This window comes from Rhinatrema bivittatum, chromosome 2 (assembly GCF_901001135.1).
Source record: "Rhinatrema bivittatum chromosome 2, aRhiBiv1.1, whole genome shotgun sequence".
NCBI lineage: Eukaryota > Metazoa > Chordata > Amphibia > Gymnophiona > Rhinatrematidae > Rhinatrema > Rhinatrema bivittatum.
The window spans coordinates 823,039,337-823,063,718 of record NC_042616.1 but is presented as its reverse complement, the minus strand read 5'-3'; the positions used below and the strand labels follow the sequence as shown (position 1 = coordinate 823,063,718).

General features: G+C 48.2%; 1 protein-coding gene across 1 annotated transcript in view; it reads left to right on the top strand.

Annotated features, from left to right (window-relative positions):
• Positions 1-24,382, top strand: part of WDR97 (WD repeat domain 97) — a 378,285-nt gene that overhangs the window by 148,099 nt on the left and 205,804 nt on the right. Inside the window, exon 12 of the mRNA XM_029587226.1 lies at positions 10,920-11,075. Coding sequence (XP_029443086.1) covers positions 10,920-11,075 — 156 coding nt within the window. The remainder of the gene's footprint in view (positions 1-10,919; positions 11,076-24,382) is intronic.

Below are 24,382 nucleotides of genomic sequence, written 5' to 3'. Positions count from 1 at the left end.
AGAGGTGACAAAACTTATCCTGAACCTGGGGATCCCCTCCCTGCATCCCAGAGGTGACAAAACTTATACCTGAACCTGGGGATCCCCTCCCTGCATCCCAGAGGTGACAAAACTTTACCTGAACCTGGGGATCCCCTCCCTGCATCCCAGAGGTGACAAAACGTAACCTGAACCTGGGGATCCCCTCCCTGCATCCCAGAGGTGACAAAACTTACCTGAACCTGGGGATCCCCTCCCTGCATCCCAGAGGTGACAAAACTATACCTGAACCTGGGGATCCCCTCCCTGCATCCCAGAGGTGACAAAACTATACCTGAACCTGGGGATCCCCTCCCTGCATCCCAGAGGTGACAAAACTTATCCTGAACCTGGGGATCCCCTCCCTGCATCCCAGAGGTGACAAAACTTATCCTGAACCTGGGGATCCCCTCCCTGCATCCCAGAGGTGACAAAACGTAACCTGAACCTGGGGATCCCCTCCCTACATCCCAGAGGTGACAAAACTTATCCTGAACCTGGGGATCCCCTCCCTGCATCCCAGAGGTGACAAAACATAACCTGAACCTGGGGATCCCCTCCCTGCATCCCAGAGGTGACAAAACGTAACCTGAACCTGGGGATCCCCTCCCTGCATCCCAGAGGTGACAAAACGTAACCTGAACCTGGGGATCCCCTCCCTGCATCCCAGAGGTGACAAAACGTAACCTGAACCTGGGGATCCCCTCCCTGCATCCCAGAGGTGACAAAACGTAACCTGAACCTGGGGATCCCCTCCCTGCATCCCAGAGGTGACAAAACTTATCCTGAACCTGGGGATCCCCTCCCTGCATCCCAGAGGTGACAAAACTTAACCTGAACCTGGGGATCCCCTCCCTGCATCCCAGAGGTGACAAAACTTATCCTGAACCTGGGGATCCCCTCCCTGCATCCCAGAGGTGACAAAACTTATCCTGAACCTGGGGATCCCCTCCCTGCATCCCAGAGGTGACAAAACTTATCCTGAACCTGGGGATCCCCTCCCTGCATCCCAGAGGTGACAAAACGTAACCTGAACCTGGGGATCCCCTCCCTGCATCCCAGAGGTGACAAAACGTAACCTGAACCTGGGGATCCCCTCCCTGCATCCCAGAGGTGACAAAACTTATCCTGAACCTGGGGATCCCCTCCCTGCATCCCAGAGGTGACAAAACGTAACCTGAACCTGGGGATCCCCTCCCTGCATCCCAGAGGTGACAAAACGTAACCTGAACCTGGGGATCCCCTCCCTGCATCCCAGAGGTGACAAAACTTAACCTGAACCTGGGGATCCCCTCCCTGCATCCCAGAGGTGACAAAACATAACCTGAACCTGGGGATCCCCTCCCTGCATCCCAGAGGTGACAAAACTTATCCTGAACCTGGGGATCCCCTCCCTGCATCCCAGAGGTGACAAAACGTAACCTGAACCTGGGGATCCCCTCCCTGCATCCCAGAGGTGACAAAACTTATCCTGAACCTGGGGATCCCCTCCCTGCATCCCAGAGGTGACAAAACTATACCTGAACCTGGGGATCCCCTCCCTGCATCCCAGAGGTGACAAAACTTATCCTGAACCTGGGGATCCCCTCCCTGCATCCCAGAGGTGACAAAACGTAACCTGAACCTGGGGATCCCCTCCCTGCATCCCAGAGGTGACAAAACTTATCCTGAACCTGGGGATCCCCTCCCTGCATCCCAGAGGTGACAAAACGTAACCTGAACCTGGGGATCCCCTCCCTGCATCCCAGAGGTGACAAAACGTAACCTGAACCTGGGGATCCCCTCCCTGCATCCCAGAGGTGACAAAACGTAACCTGAACCTGGGGATCCCCTCCCTGCATCCCAGAGGTGACAAAACATAACCTGAACCTGGGGATCCCCTCCCTGCATCCCAGAGGTGACAAAATATACCTGAACCTGGGGATCCCCTCCCTGCATCCCAGAGGTGACAAAACGTAACCTGAACCTGGGGATCCCCTCCCTACATCCCAGAGGTGACAAAACTTATCCTGAACCTGGGGATCCCCTCCCTGCATCCCAGAGGTGACAAAACGTAACCTGAACCTGGGGATCCCCTCCCTGCATCCCAGAGGTGACAAAACTTATCCTGAACCTGGGGATCCCCTCCCTGCATCCCAGAGGTGACAAAACTTATCCTGAACCTGGGGATCCCCTCCCTGCATCCCAGAGGTGACAAAACATAACCTGAACCTGGGGTTATCCCAGGACAAGCAGGATGCTAGTCCTCACATATGGGTGACATCAGTAATGGAGCCCTATGTACGGAAAACTTCTGTAAAAGTTTCTATGAAACTTTTGACTGGCACCAGTGTGCCTACTGAGCATGCCCAGCATGCTATGATATTCCCTGCCACAGGGGTCTCCCTTTAGTCTTCTTTTTTCCGCGAAGCAGTTAGCCTCGCGGTTATTGGGAGTCCTGTGGGATTCTCCACAATTTTCCTCACGGAAAACTTTCAAAAAAACTTCAACCGCAAAGGGTCTCCCTTAGTTTAGTCATCGCGGTGAGTTTTTACCGTTCTCGCGGTTCCGTTCCGTTTTTTGGTTAAAAACATTTTTACCTGAGTCTTAGGCCGTCGACGGCTGTCCGGCCACAAAATGGCTACAGGTTTTAAAAAATGCCCAAAATGCGCGAGAAATATGTCTATCACAGACCCACACCAGGACTGTGTACTTTGCCTTGGTGAGGGTCATGAGGTAAAAAATTGTCCCTTATGCGCTACGATGACCTCGAAAGGTCGACGTCTACGGCTGGACAAAATGGAGCAGCTATTCAAGATTCAACTAGTTACTGCTCCATCTACTTCCAAACAATCGTCTCCGGCTAGATCGATTAGAAAAGTAGTATTGAAAAAACGTCACTCAGGTGAGTCGGGAGACGCTCCATTTTCCTCCCCCTCACCATCGTCCAAGGCCTCAACATCGGGCAGTGAGAAAGCCCGCGAAAAAGACAAACATCACCATCGGCATCGTAGGCCGCATACGGCATCAACCTACCCCGATAGCCGGTGAGCCATCGACAGATGACGGGGGCACCGTCCAAGAAACCCCGGCTCAAAGGTAAGGCTTCCGAGCCATCGACAAGGCGATCCTCGCCGATTCCGGCGGAAGGAAACCGTACCTCCTCAGGGCTCTGAGGTTGTACTGATGTCGCCACCACCGCCTCCCCCCATGGGTGCTCTGTTCACACCATCCATGCGGGCGGAACTTGACGTTTATATACGCCAAGCGGTTCAGGATGCCTTTGTGGAAGCGATGCCACGACCGACTACTCCTCTCCTGCCATCGACACCGGCCTTCATACCATCGCCGATTCCATCGCCAGTACACGCGATGCCGATGCCGAGGAAATCACAATCAACGATGCCGTCGGTTCCAGGACTGGTACCATCCAGGGCGCAACCAGCGGTACCTTTGATGTCGATGCCCCAGATTCCATCGATGCCAATGCGGCCATCGACCTCGATGGCACAGCCGGTACCATCTCATGATACGTCCATTTTTCAACCTCTGATGGAAAAATTGGACTCACTTATATACGCTTTTTCCTCTGCACCTCAACATCCAGGTTCTGATCTCCATCAGGAACCGTTACCAGGCCCCTCAGGTGTCATACCACCCATCAGGCCACAAACACCACTCTCTGACACTCCTTTTAAGCCTTCTAGGCCTATAGAACATCCTCTGGACTCTAGTGACTCAGAATATTCATCAGGGGAAGATATCCTCTCTGAGCCCTCACCACCAGAGGATAGAAGAAAATCACCACCGGAGGATCTTTCCTTCTCGAATTTTATAAAGGAAATGTCTGAAACAATTCCCTTCTCCCTCCTTTCAGAGATAGACAGCAGACAAAAAACTTTGGAAGTTCTCCAATTCGTAGATCCTCCTAAGGAAATTCTTGCCATTCCAGTCCATGAGGTCCTACAAGAATTGATGTACAGAATGTGGGAGCACCCTGGGTCTGTGGCAGCGGTCAATAAGCGTGCTGATGCCACTTATCTGGTACAGCCCATCCCAGGGTTTCAAAAAACACAATTACCGCATCAGTCAGTGGTGGTCGAGTCGGCCCAAAAGAAGGCCAAGAGGTTAAAACAGCATGCCTCTACACCTCCTGGTAAGGATAACCGGTTCCTAGACAATCTAGGAAGAAAAATATTCCAAGCTGCCATGCTGGTATCTAGAATAAATTCTTACCAGCTCTTTATGAATCAGTACCAGCGAGACCTGTGGAAACAGGTAGAAACACTGTCACACCAGTTACCTGACCAGTTTCAGGACGGATTACTAAAACTCGTGCACAAAGGCCTGGAGGCGGGTAAACACGAGGTTCGAGCAACATATGATTCCTTTGAAACAGCCTCCCGACTGTCAGCGTCAGGAATCACAGCCAGAAGATGGGCCTGGTTGAAATCATCGGAGCTGAGACCAGAGGTACAAGAGCGCTTGGCAGACTTGCCTTGCCTTGGAGAAAACCTCTTTGGGGATAAAGTTAAAGAGGCGGTGGCGACAATTAAGGATCACACTGAGACCCTTAAACAACTATCTCAGCTGCCGCAAGAAGTACACCAACCTTCTAGGAGGCTTCCAAGAAGAGAACCAAGGAAACCCATATTACCGCCCTCGGCGGTATTATCCCCCAGCAGCCAGACCCAGACAGCAAAGGCCTACTCAAAGGTCACAACCTCGCCAGAGACCTGCCAGACCTCAACAGCCTCCACCTGCAGCGTCCACGTCTGGATTTTGAAATCCAACCAGAGAGCATGAGTCATTCCAAAAATCCTTGCCCACAATTACCTGTCGGAGGCCGAATTTCTCATTTCCATCAAAATTGGAACTCCATCACGACAGATCAATGGGTACTCTCAATTGTATCTCAAGGGTACCACTTGGATTTCCTCACTGTACCAAACGACAATCCTCCTATCCCATCTTGGACAGTGTCTTATCATTACACAATTCTACAAGTAGAATTATCCACCCTACTGACTGCCAAGGCCATAGAAAAAGTTCCCAGGCCTCAGTGGGGCAGAGGATTCTACTCCCGATATTTCCTCATTCCAAAGAAAACCGGGGGCCTACGCCCAATCCTAGATCTCAGAAATCTCAACAAATTTCTAAAGAAAGAAAAATTCAGGATGGTGTCATTAGGCACCATGCTACCTCTTCTTCAAAAAGGAGATTGGCTCTGCTCTCTGGATCTTCAAGACGCTTATGCTCACATTCCCATTTTTCCTCCTCATCGACAGTACCTGCGATTTCTGGTGGAAGGTCAGCACTTCCAATATCGAGTACTGCCTTTCGGCCTAGCCTCAGCACCTCGAGTGTTCACAAAGTGTCTTGCAGTAGCGGTGGCACATCTTCACAAGCAAAGAGTACATGTGTTTCCCTACTTGGACGATTGGCTAATCAGAAGTCAAACACAAAACGGTGCTCTCACTTCTCTCCATCTCACAATGCAGTTACTTCACTCCTTGGGGTTTCTCATCAACTACGAGAAATCCCATCTCACACCATCTCACCAGTTACAGTTCATAGGTGCAGATCTCAATACTATCACAGCAAAAGCTTTTCTTCCAAGAGACCGTGCTCAGGCACTCGTCCTCTTAGCACAATCAGTTCGCAATCAATCTCGAGTTACAGCTCATCAGTGCCTCACCCTACTCGGACACATGGCCTCAACAGTTCATGTAACTCCCATGGCCAGACTGACCATGCGCCTACCGCAATGGACACTCAAATCTCAATGGATTCAAGCCATTCAACCATTGTCCACTCCCATTCGTATCACACCAGATCTAAGATCATCTCTTCTCTGGTGGACATCCGTAATCAACTTGCTCAAAGGCCTGCCTTTTCAGCAACCAGTTCCACAAGTGACTTTAACAACAGATGCATCCACCTTAGGGTGGGGTGCGCACATTGCTCACTTAAAGACGCAAGGCACGTGGACAAAACAAGAAGCCTCTTTTCAAATAAACTTCCTGGAGCTTCGAGCTATACGCTATGCTCTACATGCGTTCAAGGACTGCCTTTCACACAAGACTGTTCTGATCCAAACGGACAACACAGTAGCCATGTGGTACATCAACAAGCAGGGTGGTACGGGCTCGTACCTCCTTTGCCAGGAAGCAGCTCAAATATGGGACTGGGCCCTAGCACACTCAATTCTACTACGGGCCACCTACCTAGCAGGCATCCACAACACAGTAGCGGATCGCCTCAGCCGCCACTTTCAACCACACGAGTGGTCCCTCGACCCAGCGATAGCAACCAAGATATTTCAACGCTGGGGTCAACCAACAATAGATCTCTTTGCGTCACCTCTGAACTACAAAGTGAACAATTACTGCTCTTTCCTCTTCCGGCAGAACAACTTACCAAAGGACGCGTTTGCTCGCCATTGGAACTCAGGCCTGTTATACGCGTATCCACCAATACCGCTCATAACCAAAACATTAGTAAAGCTACAACAGGACAAGGGGTCCATGATACTCATAGCCCCATATTGGCCTCGACAAGTATGGTTCCCCACACTGCTAGATCTCTCAGTCAGGGATCCAATTCGCCTGGGAGTAGCTCCCACTCTCATAACTCAGGAACAGGGACAGTTGCGCCATCCCAACCTTCAATCCCTGTCCCTGACAGCATGGATGTTGAAAGCTTGATCTTGCAACCATTCAACCTTTCAACTGATATATCTCAGGTACTAATAGCTGCACGTAAACCTTCCACTAGAAAGAATTATTCCTACAAATGGAAAAGGTTTACTTTATGGTGCACTCAGAAAGATTTAGATCCTTTCACTTGCCCCACTACCACGCTACTAATTACCTTTACCATCTCTCAGACTCTGGTCTTAAGACGTCATCTGTAAGGGTACACTTAAGTGCAATCTCAGCTTATCATAACAAGCTAGGTGATGCGCCTCTCTCCACACAGCCTCTCGTCAGTAAATTCATGAGAGGCCTAACTCACATTAAACCTCCAATTCATTCCCCAAGCATTCAATGGGACCTAAACGTAGTATTAACTAGGCTCATGCGTTCCCCATTTGAACCCATAAATACCTGTGACCTTAAGTACCTAACTTGGAAAACGGTCTTTCTTATAGCCATTACATCAGCTAGAAGGGTCAGTGAATTACAAGCACTAGTCACATACGAACCTTTTACAAAGTTCCTACATGACAGGGTAGTCCTCCGGACACATCCAAAGTTCCTTCCTAAGGTTGTCACGGAATTTCATTTGAACCAATCCATAGTTTTACCAACATTCTTTCCTAGGCCTCATTCCCATCAAGGTGAACGAGCCTTACACACTTTGGACTGTAAGCGTGCATTATCCTTCTATTTAAACCGCACTACAGCCCAAAGAAAATCCAGTCAGCTGTTTGTATCCTATGATCCAAACAAACCAGGTAAAGCAGTGGGTAAGCATACTCTGTCAAACTGGCTTGCAGATTGCATTCAATTTTGTTATGGAAAAGCAGGCCTTACTCTTCAAGGGCGAGTAAAAGCACATTCAGTCAGAGCAATGTCAACCTCAGTAGCACACCTTCGCTCTGAACCTATTCTGGACATTTGTAAAGCAGCAACCTGGAGTTCTCTTCACACTTTTGCAGCTCACTACTGTCTAGACAAAGAAGGAAGACAAGATTCAGCCTATGGACAATCTGTCTTAAAGAACTTGTTTCCAGTATAATCCCAACTCCTTCTACGTCCAACCTGCTGTGATCTTCGGCTGATTCATTCCATCAACAATACTTCACTGTTGCTACATGACAAATTGACTCAGCCTCTAGCTTGCTAATCACCCATATGTGAGGACTAGCATCCTGCTTGTCCTGGGATAAAGCAAAATTGCTTACCTTGTAATAGGTGTTATCCCAGGACAGCAGGATGTAGTCCTCACGAAACCCACCCGCCACCCCGCGGAGTTGGGTCCGATACGTTTTATTATTTTATTTTTGGCTAACGCTATTGCTACAAACCAAGACTAAAGGGAGACCCCTGTGGCAGGGAATATCATAACATGCTGGGCATGCTCACTAGGCACACTGGTGCCAGTCAAAAGTTTCATAGAAACTTTTACAGAAGTTTTCCGTACATAGGGCTCCATTACTGATGTCACCCATATGTGAGGACTACATCCTGCTGTCCTGGGATAACACCTATTACAAGGTAAGCAATTTTGCTATCCCCTCCCTGCATCCCAGAGGTGACAAAACATAACCTGAACCTGGGGATCCCCTCCCTGCATCCCAGAGGTGACAAAACGTAACCTGAACCTGTGGATCCCCTCCCTGCATCCCAGAGGTGACAAAACGTAATCCTGAACCTGGGGATCCCCCCTGCATCCCAGAGGTGACAAAACTTATCCTGAACCTGGGGATCCCCTCCCTGCATCCCAGAGGTGACAAAACGTAACCTGAACCTGGGGATCCCCTCCCTGCATCCCAGAGGTGACAAAACTTATCCTGAACCTGGGGATCCCCTCCCTGCATCCCAGAGGTGACAAAACGTAACCTGAACCTGGGGATCCCCTCCCTGCATCCCAGAGGTGACAAAACATAACCTGAACCTGGGGATCCCCTCCCTGCATCCCAGAGGTGACAAAACGTAACCTGAACCTGGGGATCCCCTCCCTGCATTCCAGAGGTGACAAAACGTAACCTGAACCTGGGGATCCCCTCCCTGCATCCCAGAGGTGACAGAACTTATCCTGAGACCTGGGGATCCCCTCCCTGCATCCCAGAGGTGACAAAACTTATCCTGAACCTGGGGATCCCCTCCCTGCATCCCAGAGGTGACAAAACTTATCCTGAACCTGGGGATCCCCTCCCTGCATCCCAGAGGTGACAAAACTTATCCTGAACCTGGGGATCCCCTCCCTGCATCCCAGAGGTGACAAAACTTATCCTGAACCTGGGGATCCCCTCCCTGCATCCCAGAGGTGACAAAACTTATCCTGAGCCTGGGGATCCCCTCCCTGCATCCCAGAGGTGACAAAACTTATCCTGAGCCTGGGGATCCCCTCCCTGCATCCCAGAGGTGACAAAACGTAACCTGAGCCTGGGGATCCCCTCCCTACATCCCAGAGGTGACAAAACTTATCCTGAACCTGGGGATCCCCTCCCTGCATCCCAGAGGTGACAAAACTTATCCTGAACCTGGGGATCCCCTCCCTGCATCCCAGAGGTGACAAAACGTAACCTGAACCTGGGGATCCCCTCCTGCATCCCAGAGGTGACAAAACGTAACCTGAACCTGGGGATCCCCTCCCTGCATCCCAGAGGTGACAAAACTTATCCTGAACCTGGGGATCCCCTCCCTGCATCCCAGAGGTGACAAAACGTAACCTGAACCTGGGGATCCCCTCCCTGCATCCCAGAGGTGACAAAACGTAACCTGAACCTGGGGATCCCCTCCCTGCATCCCAGAGGTCACAAAACTTAACCTGAACCTGGGGATCCCCTCCCTGCATCCCAGAGGTGACAAAACTTATCCTGAACCTGGGGATCCCCTCCCTGCATCCCAGAGGTGACAAAACTTATCCTGAGCCTGGGGATCCCCTCCCTGCATCCCAGAGGTGACAAAACTTATCCTGAGCCTGGGGATCCCCTCCCTGCATCCCAGAGGTGACAAAACGTAACCTGAGCCTGGGGATCCCCTCCCTACATCCCAGAGGGTGACAAAACTTATCCTGAACCTGGGGATCCCCTCCCTGCATCCCAGAGGTGACAAAACTTATCCTGAACCTGGGGATCCCCTCCCTGCATCCCAGAGGTGACAAAACATAACCTGAACCTGGGGATCCCCTCCCTGCATCCCAGAGGTGACAAAACTTATCCTGAACCTGGGGATCCCCTCCCTGCATCCCAGAGGTGACAAAACGTAACCTGAACCTGGGGATCCCCTCCCTGCATCCCAGAGGTGACAAAACGTAACCTGAACCTGGGGATCCCCTCCCTGCATCCCAGAGGTCACAAAACTTAACCTGAACCTGGGGATCCCCTCCCTGCATCCCAGAGGTGACAAAACGTAACCTGAACCTGGGGATCCCCTCCCTGCATCCCAGAGGTGACAAAACGTAACCTGAACCTGGGGATCCCCTCCCTGCATCCCAGAGGTGACAAAACTTATCCTGAGCCTGGGGATCCCCTCCCTGCATCCCAGAGGTGACCATACCCAATGCAGATCGGGGGATCCCCTAGCTAGCAAGGCCTAACATGGGCCAGGGGATCCTCCCCCTGTGACATTAAAGGTAATAAGACCAAATGCAGGCCAGTGCACCTCCTTTATGCAAACCTAGAGGTGACAAAAGACACAACGGGCCATGGATTCCCCTCCCTGTGACCCCAGAAGTGTCAAAATCCAACATGAACTGAAGGATCTCCTTTCTGCAACCCCAGAGGTGCTAAGACCCTACACAGGCTAAGAAATCTCTTCTGTGTGTCTCCAGTGGTGAGAAGACCCAAGAATATTATTCCCTTTCCCAACTGCTCGGTCATACTGACCGGCTAACCTTAAGTTCATCTGAGATGGTGCCCACAGGTCTCGTTCTTGTTTGGTTGATTATGGCAGCAGTGGATTTCCTGTTCACAATGTCCACTCTTGGATTCGCTGTGTTCTTCTGCACCCACTGTGTGGGGCTGGAGGAGGTAGGGTAAAACTAGGATGAGATCAGCTTGTCCTGAAAACATGGAGCCAGCTGGTTAACTTATTTGCCGGGCATTTGTAGTAGTTAAGGGGTCTTCGTGATTTTTTGTTGGGAAGTACAGAAGATTAAATTAAGCAGGTATTGACCTTTTTTTCAAAACCATGTATGTTGTCTATGATACCTGGACAGCAGAAGTCACTGTTCACCTTATGACTTTCCAGGAGTGTGCTTTACTGGTTGCCAGAGATCAGGAGCTGCAGCTTATCCAGCAGGGGATCCTCAAGAGTTCCAAGAAACCCAAAAGCACTGACAAGACCCAGGAAGAAGCCTTCCGCAACTACCTGTACTACTTCTATTATGACCAACCCCGCATCAAGGTATATTGGTTCCTGTACTAAAGGGGTCCCCGGCATCTCAGCTGGCTGAATATGAGTCCTTTGCACATGGGTCCTCCAGGCATCTGAGCAAGCGCCACATGGTTCCTGTACACAAGAGGTCCCTGGGCATCTTAGTAGGGTCCTTACATAAGAACACACGAACATAAGAACATAAGAAATTGCCATGCTGGGTCACATCAAGGGTCCTTCAAGCCCAGTATCCTGTTTCCAACAGTGGCCAATCCAGGCCACAAGAACCTGGCAATTATCCCAAACACTAAGAAGAACCCATGCTACTGATGCAGTTAATAGCAGTGGCTATTCCCTAAGTATAATTGATTAATAGCCATTAATGGACTTCTCCTCCAAGAACTTATCCAAACCTTTTTTGAACCCAGCTACACTAACTGCCCTAACCACATCCTCTGGCAACAAATTCCAGAGCTTTATTGTGCGTTGAGTGAAAAAGAATTTTCTCTGGTTTGTCTTAAATGTGCTACTTGCTAACTTCATGGAGTGCCCCCTAATCCTTCTATTACCCGAAAGAGTAAATAACCGAGTCACATCTACCCGTTCTAGACCTCTCATGATTTTAAACACCTCTATCATATCCCCCCTCAGCCGTCTTTTCTACAAACTGAACAGTCCTAACCTCTTCAGCCTTTCCTCATAGGGGAACTGTTCTATTCCCCTTATCATTTTGGTTGCCCTTCTCTGTACCTTCTCCATCGCAATTATATCTTTTTTGAGATGCGGCGACCAGAATTGTACACAGTATTCAAGGTGTGGTCTCACCATGGAGCGATACAGAGGCATTATGACATTTTCCGTTCTATTAACCATTCCCTTCCTAATAATTCCTAACATTCTGTTTGCTTTTTTGACTGCTGCAGCACACTGAGCCGACGATTTTAAAGTATTATCCACTATGATGCCTAGATCTTTTTCCTGGGTGGTAGCTCCTAATATGGAACCTAACATTGTGTAACTACAGCAAGGGTTATTTTTCCCTATGTGCAACACCTTGCACTTGTCCACATTAAGGGGTAGATTTTCAAACCGCGCGATTTGGCATACTTTTGCTGGCGCATCAGGCGCAAGCAAAAGTATGCGGGATTTTAGTAGATACGCGCGTAGCCGCTAAAATCCTGGATCGGCGTGCGCAAGGCTACCGATTCCGTATAGCCGGCGCGCGCCGAGCCGCGCAGCCTACCCCCGTTCCCTCCGAGGCCGCTCCGAAATCGGAGCGGCCTCGGAGGGAACTTTCTTTTGCCCTCCCCTCACCTTCCCCTCCCTTCCCCTACCTAACCCACCCACCCGGCCCTATCTAAACCCCCCCTTACCTTTGTTGGGGGATTTACGCCTCCCAGAGGGAGGCGTAAATCCCCGTGCGCCAGCGGGCCGCTAGCGCGCTGGGACGCAACCTGGGGGTGGGTCCGGAGGGCGTGGCCACGCCCCCGGGCCCGCCCCTGGAATGCTCCCGACACGCCCCGAAAACGCCGCGCGGTTCGGACACGCCCCCGACACGCCCCCCCTCAGAAAACCCCGGGACTTACGCGAGTCCCGGGGCTCTGCGCGCGCCGGTGAGCCTATGTAAAATAGGCTCACCGGCGCGCAGGGCCCTGCTCGCCTAAATCCGCCCGGATTTGGGCGGATTTAGGTGAGCAGGGCTCTTAAAATCCGCCCCTAAATTTCAACTGCCATTTGGATGCCCAATCTTCCAGTCTTGCAAGGTCCTCCTGTAATGTATCACAGTCTGCCTGTGATTTAACTACTCTGAATAATTTTGTATCATCCGCAGATTTGATAACCTCACTGGTCGTATTCCTTTCCAGATCATTTATATATACATTGAAAAGCACCGGTCCCAATACAGATCCCTGAGGTACTCCACTGTTTATCCTTTTCCACTGAGAAAAGGGTAAACTTATGCTTCTAAGCATATGTATTTTATTTATTTGTTTATTTAAATTTCTATGCCGCATTATCCAAGGTCCTAAGTGGTTTACATAAACCCATTGTCAGGTTTGCCAAGAGAAATGTATTGATAGGCATCTAAGCATAGTCCTGGCTCCTATGCACATGGAGGCCTCAGGTCCTGATTCCTGACGGGTAGATACGCGCATACCCCCCGAAAACCTACCCCAAACCCCCCCCTGCGCGTGCCGAGCCTATTTTGCATAGGCTCGGCGGCGTGCGCAAGCCCCGGGACGCACGTAAGTCCCAGGGCTAGCATGAAAGGAGTGACGCGGTGTTTTGGGGGCGTGTCGTGCGTGACGCGGCGTTGCGGGGGCGTGGCCGCGGCCTGCGGACCAGCCCCCGGGACCGGAACACGGAGCGGGGCAGCCGGCGCACGCAGGCTGCCGATTTTGGGCAGCCTTGCGCGCGCCAACCCCGGATTTTAATGGATACGCGCAGCGCGCGAACAAAAGTACGCGTTCGTGCAACTTTATAAAATCCGGCCCTATATGCGCAATGCACCGTGTGACTCAGTCTTTTACGGTTTTCTGCACACCTTGGAAATCATCTGGGAGCCTGCAGCCTGCTACATCGTTCAGCTCCTCCCCTTCCCCTCTAGCTTCTATTTGTTCATTTATACAGATTTATAGCCCGCTGATCCACAAATCTCAGCGGGTAACAAAGGGACACACAAAATGAAAACATAGATCAAAATAGCATATATACACCCTGCCAAATTCAAAATCAACAAAATAAATAGGGAAAACTTCTAGCTACAGCAGTCTGCTGACCTGCCAACCTGAACTCCTTTTTCTTTTATCTTGCTTTTGCAATCAATGAGATAAGCAAAGCAGTGACGAGAAAGCCAGAGATGTACTTGTGTCTATGGTTATGCATGAAAAATCAAATTGAGCAGACCAGGAGGGCTATCAGGTCATGATCTGCCATCATTTTCTCAGTTTCTATTATGTGACATTAGAAAAGCCAGAATCTAGTGGTTAGAGTAATGGACTGAAACCTGACTTGCTATGGTCATGTGCAAGTCACTTTATCTCAGGCACCCAATTAGATTCTTGGGACAGTGATTTATTGTGCCTAGAAGTAATTTCCTCAGCATTCGGGCAGGTCAACCCACGAGTGGGTTATGCACCTCTGCCAGCAGATGGAGACGGACCAAAAGCTGACATCACAGCCATGTAGTCCCGCCCCGACATCAGCTCGCCAGTATTCTCCATCTCCAGCAGATGGTGGACGTGCATTTCCCTTCGGGGGATTGCTTGTGAGTAAAAGAAGAAAAGAAAAGAAGAAGGAATTTGAAAGGATAAAGTGGAAAGATGAGACATCTATCTAGCACTGTTTGCCTCCTGAGATGATACTGTGAAGTCCTTCCCTCAGTAAAGTGCCCTCAGTAAACTTCACTGGCTTGGACCTAAAATTTCAATTAGCGTTTGCAGGCCAAGAGAGGCTCGGCAGTGAAGGCTTTAGCCCTCTCTCTCCCCCGGTAGCCAGGACCCGTTCCTGCTCTCAGTCAGGTAAAAGATTTTTAATGTTCCAAAAAAAAAAAATAATAATAATGAGAGGAAGAAAGAAAGCAGGAGAAAGGGTCTGTTCCCTCGGCCTTCAGCTGTCCTGCTGACATCTCTGGGGAGTTCGGTGAGGCGAGGAGGTAGTGCAGGCATAGCGGGTTGAGCAGTCGTTTGCTAGGCCCCGCTCCCAGGCTTCTCTCCTTTTGGTGCGTGGTAGGCCGTGAGGTTATTTTGCACGTTTTTTTGGTGTTGGTACTGGGTGCCCAGTTTAGGTGCCTAGTTGGGCTTGTGGCCTAGGCTCATTTACTTTTTGTGCATAATCTAGGTGCAAGCTTTTACCACCCACAGTGAAGAAGCCTAAGTGCTTATCCATTTGGGCTGCAGCCACATCAGAGCCATTCAGCCAGAGCTGTCTTTAAGCCTGTGATGCTCGGGGAGATTTGCCTCCTTCTGATTTTGCCGATGATGGTCCATCTCCTAGGTCTGTAGGAAGTGGGACTGAGAGCGGCATGACGGTTGATCCCCGGACCGAGTCGTCAGCAGACACTTGCTCTCAGGATGTCATCTTCGGGCATATGGGGTCTGGAATGGACCCGTCCTCCTTTTCCTGGTATTTTTATTTATTTAATTTATTTAAAAACTTTTCTATACCGTCCTTTAGTAGTGCAACATCACAACGGTTTACAGATAGGCACATAAATAAGTCTGGTTTGGTTTATAAATTATCTAGAAGGTGCCAATAAATTTTCGGTTACATGATTTAAATAATATACGCGATATGGAACGTGGATTGGAAATTCCATTTATATGATTAATAGAATATCCATACATGAGATATAAAAATTAATACTTAAGTATGAGAAAAAATAAGAAAGCTTATATGTTATCTGGTGACTTTTAACTGTGTGTAGGAGTTCTTTTTCTTGTTCATTAGTATTACTTAGTATACTCCCCTCTCTCACTTTGAAAAGCTTTTTTGAAGAGCCATGTTTTTAAACTTTTTTTTGAAGAGTTTTAAATCTCTCATTAATCTTAATTCGAGTGGCATTGTGTTCCATAACTTTGGACCGGCTAAGGATAGTGCTCTCTCTCTTATTTGCGTCAGTTTTGCTGTCTTTACAGAGGGGATGGTTAGTAGAGCTTTGTTGGCTGATCTGACATTTCTCTGGGGGACATGTAGTTGTAGTGCAGTGTTTAGCCAGTCAGTATTTTCCTCATAGATTAGTTTGTGGATTGTGCCTAGTGTTTTAAATTGCGCTTTTTTTTTATTTAAGATTTTTATTGAACCAACAGGTAAAAACACATCAAACCAGGTATGCAAATGTCAAGTGAGAAAACAGAAGGAACAGTCGCAACCAAGATCAGAAATCAATCAACAATATAAAGAGATCCAGGCTTTTAGCCTATACCGTAACTTTCATGGTTCATTTAACCCTTACCGCCCCCCCCCCACCATGCTTCACCAGTATACAGAAATGAAAAGAAGTAAAAACAAAGGCTTCCCACACCTGAATGCCACTAAACCCTTGTAAGATTCCCTGGGGACGCACAGCAACAATGGGTCCATACAGAAGCTATGCAGTATTCAGGTGGCTGAATACTGCATAGCTTTGGTAAGCCAGTTTTGATAGGGCAGCCAGATTGATGTAAAGCGCGATATTCTTTTATGTTTATACGCTGTAATTTGGGATAATAAATAAATCCTCCGTACTTTGTGTTGGATATCCTTTAGCGTCGGAAGGTTGGGGGATTTCCACAAACGGGCTATCTCACAGCGACTGGCTGTGAAGACATATTGAACTAACTGGTGACTAGGTTGAGACCCTCCAGGCAACCCCCGTCCCAACAACACTTGTGCAGGTGTGCAAACAGGCAGTCCAGGTAAGAATTCACCTAACCAAGAGAACACCCACCCCCAAAACATCCTGACATGAGAGCAAGTCCACCACATATGGAAGAACGTACCCTCCTCTATACATCCTCTCCAACAGGTATCTGGATAGGAGGGCAGAAATTTATGCAGATGAGAAGGACACCTATACCATCTGTATAATAGTTTGTAAGAATTTTCGATTAGAGAAGCAGCAATATGTCCCCTGCCCAGATTCTGAAAAATCGATTTCCATTTTTGGGGGGTCCAGTTAACCTGCAGGTCCTGCTCCCAGGCCTTTTGAAAGGTATACATGGTGTCATCTTGTATCAGTAACATTTGATACAGCCTGGATAATATTTTAGTACCACTGTGAGCCCTCTCACATAACTTTTCAAAATCAGACTCACCCTGAGCAAAATGTGTGGCCAGCAAATTAGTTCTAGCAAAGTGAGCCAGTTGTAAGTAGCAAAATTTGGCCGACTCAGGCAAGTCATAAGCCCGCTGAAGATCAGTAAAAGGGCGCAAAGAGGAATTACCCCAAACGTGCCCCCAGGTCAGAATTCCTCGCCTCTTCCACACTGAGTACGCCGAGCTCTCAAAGCCTGGGCGAAAAGTTTTGTTGGTATGTATATAAGTGCTAAAATGATACGCCCTATTGCCCACCAGCGAAGCGCCATAGCGGTGCCATACACTAAACAGCATGAGTGTGGAGGGAGGCAATACCACGTCCAAATCTACCAACCAAGTGTGCTTAGGTTGCCAGATAAAACTGTGGAGTGGGATATCACCAAGCAGTTCCTGAGTGAGAAGCGCCCATTGCTTCGGTCGTCTGGTAAGATGGAGGTCTACCAATTTTTTGAACTGTGCCGCCCTAAAATAGCAGGCAAGGTCTGGCACTCCCAAGCCACCCTTACGTTTAGGTTGGGTTAACACTCTCCTGGCCACTCGAGGCCTGCGGCCCCCCCAGATAAAACTCATACAACACCGTTGCCACTGTTTTAACGCAGATACAGGGACCTGAACCGGGAGTGTCTGAAACAGGTACAATATTTTAGGGAGAATATTCATCTTGAAAACGGCCATTCTTCCTAGCCAGGAGATCTGGTAGCGGCTCCACTCCTCCATATCCTTCGCCAATTTACCCCAAAGAGGGGTGTAATTTATGTTAAATAAATCTTGAGTGACACTCAACTGGATCCCTAAATATTTAATTTGTGATTTGGCCCATTTAAAAGGAAACAGCTCCTGCAGTTGACTAGCCGATCGGGAGTGTAAATTGATATTAAGGATCTCCGATTTAACCCAATTAACTGTGAAGCCAGAGACCCTCCCGAAAGCCTCCATCTCCTCAATGACACCGTCTAGAGAATGTGCTGGATCCGTGAGGGTAAATAGTATATCATCAGCATAAATAGAGATTTTGGCTGTGAGATCGCCCATGGGCACTCCGGAAATATTCGTATTTCTGTGTATGCTGATGGCAAACGGCTCCAAAAAGAGTGCAAAAAGGAGCGGGGAGAGTGGACACCCCTGTCTAGTCCCCCTTCGCACCTCAAAGGGAACTGAATAGCCGTCATTGATTTTTAAACAGGCCCGGGGAGAATTGTAAAGCTGACCCATCCACTGTAAATAGGAGGCGCCAAAACCCATGCATTCCAATGTCTGGAATAGATAAGGCCAGTGCACCCGGTCAAACGCTTTGTCCGCATCTATTGACAAAGCCAACGCAGGAAGTCTATGTTTTTGGGCATACCATATTGTATCAATAATTTTATGCACATTATCAGCAGTAGTGCGACCTGGGATGAAACCAGACTGGTCGACCCCAACCAAGTGAGTAATGAAGTAATTTAAGCGATTCGCCAATATTTTTGCTAACAACTTAACATCAATATTTAGCAATGAAATGGGTCTGTACAAACCACAATCAGTGGGGTCCCGGCCAGGCTTGACCAGTAAGGTAATCCCAGCCATATTAGTCTGGGCCGGCAGGGCGGATCCTGTCCGAAGAGAGTTAAAAAACTTCAATAAAATAGGGGACAAGGCTGCCGCAATTTGTTTATAGAACCGTGGCGTAAAGCCATCAAGTCCCGGCGATTTGCCAACCTTTAGAGAATTAATAGCTTCCTCTAGTTCTATGGATGTAATATCGCCATCGAGAAATTGCCTTTGAGCTGAGGTCAGCTGGGGAAGAGGTAGCTGGGAGAGGTAAGCTGCAACCGCGGCCGGCTCAATATCAGAATCCGCCTTATAAAGGGTCGAGTAATAATGATGAAAACATTGTCTAATTGAGGTATTATCCATGCAAAATCCCCCCCGATTGAGCCTTAATTTTAGAAATGTGAGCCTGAGCTTGTTTCCTTTTAAGACATTGCGCTAAGTATCGGCCAGCTTTATTCCCTCCCTCAAAAAATTGCTGTTGGGCCCTTTCCAATTGATAAGCTATCCGAGCAGAGTCTAAAGCCCTGATCTTATCCCTTAGTACCTGTATATGATCCCGTATTGCTGTAGAAATCCCCCCTCCCCGCATATGATCCCTTTCCAATTTGGATAGATCTGCTAATAAAGTCTGGCGCTCCCTCTCCCGACATCGTTTGACATAGGATGCACGCGCTATGCAAGTTCCCCGCAAAACACATTTCAATCCTTCCCATACCGCCCCATCCCCCACCTCTCCTGTATCGTTAAGACAAATGTAATCTTGAATTTCCCGAGCTATCTGCTTCTGGAAAAGGTTATCTTCCAGCAGGGAATCATTCAACCGCCAAAATCTTTGGCCGGCGTCAGACTGACCCACGTCTAATGTAAACCAAATGGGGGCATGGTCAGACCAGACTGTCGGCTCAATATCAACAGCTTGTACAGCGTTAAGTTTAGTTTTGTCAATTATAAACATATCCAATCGGGAATAACTATTATGTGGGGGCGAAAAAAAGGTATAGCAACGGGAAGAGGGACAACGGGAGCGCCACACGTCCACCCCCGCTATAAGGGTGAGGATCTTCCTTAGAGCTTTCCGAGCAGGGGCTGAGTCAGAACTGGACCCAGTAGAGTTATCCAGACGAGGGTTGAGCGTCAAGTTAAAATCCCCTCCCATAATTACGCTCCCCATTGCATTAGCCGCTAATATCTGATACAACTTGATATAAAATGCTTCCTTCTGAGAAGTGGGACCATATACAGAACACAAAGTATAAGGTTCCCCACCTATTACCACATTAAGGAGTAAAAACCTGCCTTGAGGGTCGGAGCATATGTTCTGTACTTCAAATTGTATATCTTTATGAAAGAGAATGCCAACACCTGAATACCTTGCATCAGGGGTCGCTGCCACCCAGAATTGAGTTGGGTATGTATTAGATCGTAATAGGCCCTCATACCGCTGAAGAAGGTGTGTTTCCTGTAAATAAACAATCCCAGCAGATAAACGCTCCACCTCCTGGAATAAAAGTTTCCTTTTCCTGCCCGAATTTAAACCCTTAACATTAAGAGAAAGGAAGGTGATAGATGCCATTAGATGCAACATCCCTCACCTCTCCCCGCAAGCGGGAGCGATCTGAGCTTGCAGAATGAACCCAGTTCCGCCCATTAGCGGACCAGATATTTCCCTTTCAATGCATATACATTCACTTTCAATGCATATACAGCATAGTTCTCTGATTCAACGGCAGGGGAGAAGAAAAACCGATACTTCACAAATCCAGCAGATCTCTCTGCTTCAACGGCAGGGGAGAAAATGAGGGTTCGCAGTCACAAAACGGGGAGTAGCTGGCTTGTTACGGCGGTTACTACCCCAAACCAAATGTGCCTGATACTTCACTTTCGATGCACATCCAGCATGGCTCTCTGCTTCAACAGCATGGGAGAAGACTTATACTTCACACATATCCAGCATAGCTCCCTGCTTCAACGGCAGGGGAGAAGAAAAACTGATTCTTCACGCATATCCAGCATAGCTCCCTGCTTCAAGGCAGGGGAGAAGAAAAACAACCAATAAGGGCTGTATAACATAGGCTGGGTAAAACAAATAAGCATGAGTGTAGCTTGCTTATTGCGGCGGCTACTACCCCGAACTAATCAAGCTAGATATTTCACTTGGATGCAGCTCCATCACTGCTCTCTACATTAAAACTGGGGGTGGAAGGGAAATAGAACCAAGAGCTAAGAGAAACAGATAAGTATGAGAGAAAAAATGTGTGAAGCTTGCTGGGCAGACTGGATGGGCCATTTGGTCTTCTTCTGCCGTCATTTCTATGTTTCTATGTTTCTATGTTTCCCCTCTGGTTATAGACCCTAAGCTATTCTTGGTCCAGGAAACCTTCCCTCCACAATAATAGTGTGGATACTGTGAAGCAAAACCCCCCCACCCCCCCAAGTGCCCCCACCCCCCCCTCCCCAGAATACCCCGGATGGATTTCCACCCTCCAGGAAAAAAAAGTTGGGAGGAATAAACCATGCCAGAGGGCGTTGCTCTCTCTCTTGCCCCCGAAGCATCCCCTACTGACTACTTAGCTGTAACGTGAAAAACTGAAATTGACTGTACCCACGCTCTTGCCAAACCTAATAGGTAGCATGGGTGTGAACATAGCTTATTTGCAGCTACAAGACCATTCTGTGCTACACATAGCAAATATATATATATACTGTCCAGGCAGCTCAGGTGCCAACTGCAGCCACCCTTGCACCACTGGCATTTCTACGAAGCCGACGTCCTCCGTTGTTGACCCGTTGCCATCGAGGAGTCGCTGGTTTAGAGTTGGCCAGTCCCGCTTCTTTTAACGCCGGTAGGTCCACCTTGAGTCCCAGTTCTTTTAAGACCGGAACTGCGGAGTCCAGCGTGCGAATTTTATAGGATTTCCCTTCCACCTGAAACCATAAGCTAAAAGGAAAAAGCCATCTGTAGCGAACTGAAGCAGTGGTGAGTGCTGTGGTGACAGGACGAAAAGATAAGCGCTTGCGTAGAGTGCTAGAGGCTAAGTCCGCATATATGGAGATCTCGTTGCCGTCCCAAATCCACACTCTGTGTCGGCGGGCTGCCGCTGCAAGTTTTTCCTTGGACGCAAATGAATGAAAGCAGACCACTATGTCGCGTGGTCTATTGCCAACCTGGGGTCCCAGTGACCTATGCGCTCGCTCAATCACCGGCTCAGTGGTCATGCCCTCATCGTCAGTCACCGGGTCCCCCATGATCAGATGGCAGAGTTTTTTAATGAGACTTACACAGTCCTGGTACTCCTCTTTTTCAGCTACGCCCTTAAATCGGAGATTGCAACGTCGAGTCCTGTTCTCCAGGTCTTCTAGCTTATCCTCCAAATCTGTCTGAGCTGTTTTTAACCCTGCAACTGCCATAGTTTGTTGCTGCCATCTTTCCTCCTGCTTGTCCAGCCACGTGTCCGCCTCATCCAGCCGGCGGCCTAGGGCCGCTTGGTCCTCTCGTATTTCCTGCAGCGTTTCAGCGATTTCATTTTTAAATACCTTGATGTCTTTCCGCAGCTCCATAAACCAGGAGCGCATTTTGGCACGCAGCGGACGATCTGAGTCCACGAGCTCCAGATCGGGCCCCTCGGCCTCCGATTCCTCCGACTCCGCTCCCGCCGCCATTTTGTAGTCCGTAGGGTCCGGGACTTCGCCACCTTTGGTATATGAATATTTTTTAAAGTCCACTGATTTTTTCTTCCTGGCCATGTGCCCGCTGATATCCGCAGCTGGACAGGCTAAAGTTCGCCACAAAACGAGGGGTTTAAAGGCAAGTTTCTGGCTGAAATAGCTCCGGGGGCAGAGAGCTCCGCTAAAAATCTCCCGGCATGGGAAGTGACGTCACTTCCTCCTAAATTGCGCTTTTTGATCAATTGGCAGCCAGTGTAATTCAGCGAGTGTTTGAGTGATGTGATCCCTTCTGCTTTTTCCCATTAGAATTCTGGCTGCAGAGTTCTGTAAGATTTGTAGGGGTCTTAATGTTGCATATGGTAATCTCAGGAAAAGTGTGTTACAATAGTCTGTGCTAGCGAATATAAGCGCTTGCAGAACAGTTCGAAAGTGCGCTTGGGTTAATAGGGGTTTTAGCCTTCTAAGGACCATTAGTTTGGTGTAGCCTTCCCTAACTTTCAATGATATGTGTTGCTTGAGGTTGAGTTCATTGTCAATTATTACACCTAGGTTTCTGGCTTTTTCAGTTAGTTCCACTATCTGATCCTTTTTAAGTTTGATGGGATTCTGGATTAATTCATTGGTTTTTCGTTCAAGGTGTATGAATTCTGTTTTTTCAATATGAATTACTAGTTCCATTTGGCTTAGTAGTTGTTTAATTATATCTAGGTACAACATTGCTAAGTTTAGTGTTTTTTCAATTGTTTCCTCTACTGGTAGGATTAGCTGAATGTCGTCAGCGTATATGTAATGTATGATACCTAGTCCTGCCAGGAGGTGGCATAGAGGCAGCATGTAAATATTAAATAGAGTCGCCAAAAGTGCTGAACCCTGGGGGACCCCTGTCTTTAGCTTGATTTTGTCTGATATTGTGTTTTTTATCTGTACCTGAAAAAATCTATTGTTTAGGTAGGATCGGAACCATTCAATTGTTTTGCTTTGTAGTCCTATTTCTTCAAGCCTTTTTAGTAGTATGTTATGGTTTACTGTGTCAAATGCTGCTGATAGGTCTAGTAATATCATGATGTAGTGTTTTCCGCTGTCAAATCCGCGTAGTACATTATCTGTCAAAGAGATTAGTAATGTTTCAGTGCTATAGTGTTTTCTGAAGCCGTGTCTTGAGGGATAAAGTATGCTGTTGTTGTCTTGTGTCACGATCTCGCCCCCTCCGCTCAGCACTCTGTGGGGCCTTGTCAGGGTTCAGGAATCCCTCTCCACTCCTATACCACTTCCTGTCCACCAGTACGGCTCCTGCATACCGCTGCTATGGACTCCTCCACGCCTCCCTTCAGAGTGCTCGGCCTAACCCCGGCACTCCTTCTCCTCCTCTGACTCTGAGTAGCTGGGTTTTTGTGGCCAACTCCACCACGCTGGCACGCCCTCTTCCTCTAGTTCCATGGACTCTGCTGCAAATGGCAAATGAAATTTAGCATGGACAAGTGCAAAGTGATGAACTTAGGGAAGAGTAACCCAAATTATGGTACCACAATGCAAGGTTCCACACTAGGAGTCACCACTCAGGAAAAGGATCTAGGTGTCATTGTTGAAAATATGTTGAAATCTCCTGCTCAGTGTGCAGCAGCAGCAAAGAAAAAAAAAAACAGAATGCTAGGGATTATTAGGAAACGAATGGAGAATAAAACAGAGAATATCATAATGTCTCTGTATCACTCCATGGTGCATCCTCATCTTGTGTTCATATATCATACACAAACAGAATGCTGGGGATTATTAGGAAAGGAATGGAGAATAAAACAGAGAATATCATAATGCCTCTGTATCACTCCATGGTGTATCCTCATCTTGTGTTCATATATCATACACAAACAGAATGCTGGGGATTATGAGGAAAGGAATGGAGAATAAATCAGAGAATATCATAATGTCTCTGTATCACTCCATGGTGCATCCTCATCTTGTGTTCATATATCATACACAAACAGAATGCTGGGGATTATTAGGAAAGGAATGGAGAATAAAACAGAGAATATCATAATGCCTCTTTATCACTCTATGGTGCATCCTCATCTTGTGTTCATATATCATACACAAACAGAATGCTGGGGATTATTAGGAAAGGAATGGAGAATAAATCAGAGAATATCATAATGTCTCTGTATCACTCCATGGTGCATCCTCATCTTGTGTTCATATATCATACACAAACAGAATGCTGGGGATTATTAGGAAAGGAATGGAGAATAAAACAGAGAATATCATAATGCCTCTGTATCACTCCATGGTGCATCCTCATCTTGTGTTCATATATCATACACAAACAGAATGCTGGGGATTATTAGGAA